We start from the raw sequence: 6,218 nt of genomic DNA on the forward strand, positions 1-6,218 counted from the left end.
ACATATCTAGAGCACTGTGTATGTATATGGTATAGGAATATGTACATATACACTGTAATTTTCCTCCTGTACAAAACTGTACGTGGCAGCACTGATGCTATTTTTGCAGGTGCAAATCCTGTGGGAAAGGACATGCAACTACTGGGTTCACCTAAAACTCTACTATGTTGTAATTCCCCAAAAGCATAAGCTAATTCATAAATTTTAGGTAATTAGTTGTCAAGTTATGTTTTCTAATAGGATGTCCATCAGACTTCTATGTGCTAGGGCACCGAAACGGAAACAAAGCAGGAAATCAGGTGCAAATGAAAGGATTGATTATGAGCTTAAGATAATCGATGCACAGCTTCAGGACAAACCAGACTAACATGACAGCTTTTTTATCGCTTTTAGGATGTACCACCAAACAGCGCGGTTTTTACCGCTTTTTAATAATGAATAACCATTCTAACATTACTGATGAACTTCATATACAGTAGACTGGGTACTTTGAAAGATGCAGTTGATGACACACGACAAAAAGGGAGATTAGCAACAGATTAGCAACAAACTGAGAGCTTTCTATGGAAAATGATTTCAACAGCAGCGCCTATTCACGAATAATTCATCAGGCGACGTTTGTAGAACAACCCCCACAACACACAAAATTTATACAATATTAATATACAACACATATAGTACAACACAGCCATATTCACAGCCTATAACCATTCACATTTTCTTTCATGTAAGAAAAGGAGCCACTATTCAGATGTACATTAGGGTTGCCACCTTCTCCGTCAGTCAATGACATGGGGGGGGGGGGGGGGGGCAACGCAGTGGGCTTTGCATTTGAATTAATACGCTGTATCTAAAGTCACGCCGAAAGTCTAAGGTCACGCCGAAAGCCTAGATAAGCATTCAAGGTCTTGAGATACTTCCATAGATGTGGTTCATTACATCGTGGACACATTGCACTGCAGCTAAATACAAAGGGGAAAAAGTTATTCTTCTATGTGTCGTACTTAGTGAGATACAAGCCCTCAAGCACACTCCTGAGCAAAGCGCAGACGTCCCAGACCTCAGAGTTGCGTGGATTTTTATGGGCAGCTGTAAGCACGTGACTTCTTGTGCGCTACCTCACTGGCGGCAGTGAGGTCTGTGATGACAGAGGCACATGCGTCTTGGTATCTGCGGTGCCTATTTTCTTTGCTTCTATTACCCTCCCGGCTGTGAAACTTTCAGTGCAGGTTGACATCAGTGCACATAACCATTTTTTATGTTTATCTGGGATGACCTGTCGCAACCCCTTTTTGGCCAGCTGGAATGCATAACGTTGCATTTTTATTGGTCCTGTCAATTTCATTTGCATTGTACACAGTTCTGTGTGAGCTATCTCAAACTATGCGCTCTATGGGGAGCTGCACCTGTCCATTGTACGCATTTCACCTTCATCCAGACACCAAAGGCAAGACTTCAATTCCATAACTGTTTGGGTGAAATCCGGAGAGGTGACAACCCTAATGTACATCTTTCATGAAGAAACTGCCCTTCATTGTGGTTGTACCCTTGCCCACTGCCATGACAACTCCCCAGCTGGACTACAGAAGTATTTAGTAAATGCTTCCCTGCTTGCAGCGGCATCCCTGCTGAAGTTTCTTGCATGGGTGCGATGCAGAGAAGGCAACATTGAACAACCCTCCAGCTCCTGATGCCATCTTCCTTCAGTAATGTTGCTATAGACATCCTGATTGTCACCATAGCCCACAGTGTCATTGTTGTGAGTGCTCAGGAAATTGTGAAGCACACAAGCTGCCTTTACAACACCATCTGCATTTTTTGGTGTTAAGTTGATGGTCCTCAGCAGGATCCTCCACCGTGCACAGAGAATGCCGAATGCGTTTTCAACGCAGTTCCTACATGCGATGTACATGGCATGTATAAAAATATTTAGCTCATACAAGTGTGTAGAAAGACAACTAGGAAAAAAAAAAGAGAGAACAGAGCAGAAAACATGAACATAAGGAACCGAAACAGAGCTATATCGTTAGGAGGTTCTGCACACACTTAAAACGAGACTTCTGTGGATGCAGCAACTCTTCAAGTTACAAAAATGACCATGTGGTTTTGTCTGCATGTTCTTATGCTATTTTTTGCTCAGTTCAACTTGAATGCCACAATTATATTACCCCACACGTGTCTGTCCTGGCATATTACATTTCCATAACATGCAGTTTTATGCATAAAACACTTCTTTTAAATTAATGAAGATGCCCTAACGTTTACCCACATTTTCGTGTCAGTACCAGTAACTGTGTGGCTTGCAAAATGCTACACAAATAATGCATAAGTATTCTACATGAAACAGTACAAAACCATACAACTGAGGTACTGCTACGCCGCCGTAAAAGTGCTAACAAGCAACATGTAAAAGTAATTGTATATCTAGAACTTTGCAAAAATACATGCATTACCTGGCACGGCTCAATCGTAAGTTGAAGACCCTCTTTTCTGTAGGCAGGCCGAGGCCTGGGTAGGGCCTCAGAAAATCGGGTCGCAGCTGGAATGCCTCATCCCCAATAAACACGTGGGGAGTCATCAGTTCGCTTCCAGGCAGTTTCTTCAACCCTGGGGTGTCCAAGGTGTCGCTTTCAAGGTGGTGGCCAATTGGTGATGCCTTGAACACTCCAGACTCACTTTGTCGTCCCTCGGCGCCAACATCAATCAGGACAAACCTGTAGCGACTGTCTACGACAGCCATCAGAACTATCGAAAATGTCCCCTAGAAGACAAGAATACCTTAATAAACATGCACACAAGTAGCAACAGAGCTATGTGACACAGCTATGACATTCTGTATGTCATATTCAGAGAACCAAAAAATTTGGGTTATATGAACTGCATCGCAAAGAGATATACATGAACATCTGTTTTAATGTATATGTAAGTAACTTCAACGGATAGGATGTACAAAGCACAATTTTCCAGTATGCGGATAACAAAGCTGTCATTGTTGGCAGAAATAATTATCGAGATACTGCATTGCACATTCGACATAACAGGAGCCATGAAATGGTAGAATCATACAAAATATTTGTTAACCTTTTGATACAAGTTGTATATATGTTCTAGGAGTAAAAAAAAATGAGAAAGAAAATATTGTTGAGAACCACTGGTCTACTCCATAATCCAAGTTACAAGTTTGTAACAATTATTGCCCCGATATATCGTGGCTGACTGGTATGGCCAACAAGACAATAGACTAATGCTGCATATGCTGAATATTGTAACATTTAAGTATGAATGAAAAATGCTATGTTACCTTGTAGTTGTAGTACTGGGACCCAGTTTTTTTTTTCGGTGCAACAATTCTGACGTGCTTGCCGTCAACTGCCCCTAAACAGTTTGGAAACTGCCACAGTTCATCAAAGCCTCTCGCAATGTCTGCCCATTCTGCAGGACCTGGTGGCTGTTGAGCAAAATACACCAGTTATATTTGCGTTCTGTGTGCTTGTGATTATGACTAGCTGCTGATCTATACCTTCATGTACAGGTCCCTCAGTCTTTCCCAGAGAACACTGCAAGTTAAGTGAATAGCCTCCCGTGCAGTTTCAAGTCCCACTCTGAAGGCCATTGCTACACCCTTAAAATCTAAGCCGGATGACAAGTACGTGTGAAAGAGACAAAGAAGTCATGAGATGCCAGTTCACTAGGCTTTGTTTGCTCATTCGACCTAAAAGCTTGAGAGTATAGTGAACCACTGCTGAGCGAATTAGTAATAATAATAATAACGCTTTTTTATTGTGTACCCAAAAACAGCCTCAAGGGCTTTGGTGTTCGTGTACGCTCACCAAATTCTACATAATGCCTAAGGACGACACATGCCCAGGAAATGGAGAATACACACGCAGCTTACGTAGCACACACATAGTTCACAGAACATATATTCAATTATGTTGGTGGATAGATTGCTTATATCTAAAATTACAGGCAGATCTTAAATAATACATTACACATTACAGATATGTGAAGCTAGGAGTAAATTAATAAATCATAAGTAAATGATTGTAGAAATTATATGCAACAAGAAAAACTGCAGGATATCCGAGAGAAAAAAAAGTTTGATGCTTCCATAACGATATGCATGCACTAGCAAAATGCAGAGATCCCAGCAACTGTGGGGCAGTCAATTTGTGAATCAACGCACTTGTATAAGAAAGTGGCATCGGTAACGTCGCGCTGAGTTGAAAGGGGAATGAGGCCAATGTGGCGGAGCAGTTATTCATAATTATACGACTGGAGTCCCTGGGTGCGACGGAAATATAGATAGTGCAAAATATGAACCGATTTCTTTTTGACAGCTTCGGTGAGAGTCCAAATTATAGCACAGGAGATTATGTTACTTTTACGAGAGAAATACATAACCTTGGTTTTGGCTGCGTTAATTACAAAGTTATTCGAGGGCACCAGTGGATGCAGTTATGCTTATACATATGTTATGTGTGGAAGGGTACTATCACCCCTTCCTATTACCTTAGTGTAAATGCAAGTCGTTCAGCTGATGAAATCGGGTCCCTGCTGAGGTGGGCAGATGATCTTCGACCAATCTGTGCAGCAAGTCGAAACTTTCGGGACCCATGCGGAAGTACTTGTGGAAGTAGCTGCTGTCCCCGCTCTCTCTCAGTTTTCGCATCTGCAAAAGTAAAGCGCTTTATGTTGTGAACGTAACACGGTGTCACTGCACCTACAGTCACCATATACTACGCTTAGCGTAGCTTATATAGTGACCGCAACTGCACAGTGCAAGAACGCAAACGTACGCAATGTGTACGCTCGCGTGTGCGCATACTGGCATCGAAGAATATCAAATGATACTCACTGCTGTGTGGAATTCACTTTCAGTCTTCCTATCTTCCCAAACAGGTCGAACCCACCAGTTCTTCTTGCGCAAAAGCTCCTTCTTCTTAAGAAGAAGCACTTTCTTTTTCAGAAGCAGCAACTTTCGGTGTTCGTCCATCGCGGTGGTAGTGGCAGTGAACAGAGAACGGAAGCGGAAACGCAAGGCGAAACACGGGATCAAGTTTCGTGTTCATGGGCTTTTGTTGCCAAGTTATGTGTATGGAGTATTTTGTGCTACATTCTACACCTAAAACCTTAGTTCTCCGTCGCCTATGTTCTTCTTGTTAACTTTCGTGACTGAAAACTCCGCAAGTGGTTCCAAAGGCCAAGCCGCCGAACATAGCCGACGCCGCCCGAGGAACCGTCGTATGCGGGTGAACTCGGCGGTTGAGCGTCGGGGTGACGTCACAACTGCGGAGTTGGGCGCTTTTCCGTCGAGAAAACCGTCGTATGCGGTCCCGCTTTAATGGGGCATTAAGAGCGATCGAATTTAAGTGAAAATGATTTCCACCGCGTAGCTCTCAGGCCACGCCAGGTTCTCACTGGCTTCACACGTAAGGACGCCACACCGCCCCCTGGTCTCTGCCTGTGCGACCCACCTTCGCACGTCTTCCTGACCTCCAAGACCGCAGAGATCAAGTTCCCCCTCAAGTCCTTCACGCCCATTTTTATGCTCTCGTAGACGCCAAGTTTACTACCTCTGCCGCCGCATACACCGATGGCGCATCTCGCAATGGCAAGTCCGCGGCCGCATTCGTTATACCATCTGAAGGCGTAGTTGAAGGACGTCGCCTTTTGCATCATACCCCATCCACAGCTGCGGAACCCTACGCCATACTTTTGTTTCTGCACCACATGGTTCACTTTACCCCACGGAATTGGGTGGTATTCACTGACTCAACATCTGCGCTGCAAGCAATTGAAAATTCTGGCATACGAGGCTCCTCCGCACAGTTGGTTATGGATGTGTAAATGGCTTACAGACTTGTCTACGAAGCCGGCCACAGGCTCGTTCTCCAATGGATTGCAGCCCATTGCGGCGTCGAAGGCAATGAACAGGCTGATAGCGCCGCCGAAGCAGCTCTCTCGTCTGGGAGACGGACGCGTTTGCACTGCTGAGAGGAGATCGTCGGTCCATACTTCGATGCCTCGTGACTCCTCTGACTACCCACCAACGGACCGCTGACAAACCGCTGTTCAAATCTATGGTTCAGACTGGACCTTTTAAGTACGAATGTGCGAGCAATTAGGTAGGTGGGCACATTCTCACAGAAAGCAATACAAAGAAGCGGCTCGCGAGTGTGAGTCAATAAAAAGTTAGAGTTGTTCTGCGGGACGAC

General features: G+C 44.2%; 1 protein-coding gene across 1 annotated transcript; it reads right to left on the bottom strand.

The window, feature by feature from the left end:
- Positions 1-1,483: 1,483 nt before the first annotated feature.
- Positions 1,484-2,753, bottom strand: LOC135368386 (uncharacterized). Its single transcript, XM_064601606.1, has 2 exons — positions 2,454-2,753; positions 1,484-1,895 (listed from the first exon to the last, which is right to left on the bottom strand). The coding sequence occupies exons 1-2, from the start codon at positions 2,738-2,740 to the stop codon at positions 1,532-1,534; spliced, it is 651 nt and encodes a 216-aa protein (XP_064457676.1). The 5' UTR covers positions 2,741-2,753; the 3' UTR covers positions 1,484-1,531.
- Between the last annotated feature and the right edge of the window lie 3,465 nt (positions 2,754-6,218).

The sequence above is a fragment of the Ornithodoros turicata genome, chromosome 1 (genome assembly GCF_037126465.1).
Source record: "Ornithodoros turicata isolate Travis chromosome 1, ASM3712646v1, whole genome shotgun sequence".
Lineage (NCBI taxonomy): Eukaryota > Metazoa > Arthropoda > Arachnida > Ixodida > Argasidae > Ornithodoros > Ornithodoros turicata.

What these genes read in the sequence shown, in the direction of transcription:
- LOC135368386 (XM_064601606.1), bottom strand. Translation starts at nt 2,740, where the DNA reads ATGGCTGTCGTAGACAGTCGCTACAGGTTTGTCCTGATTGATGTTGGC. An exon ending in TTACGATTGAGCCGTGCCAG is followed by an intron (nt 1,896 to 2,453) that starts GTAATGCATGTA and finishes CATCGCATGTAG; the next exon opens with GAACTGCGTTGAAAACGCAT.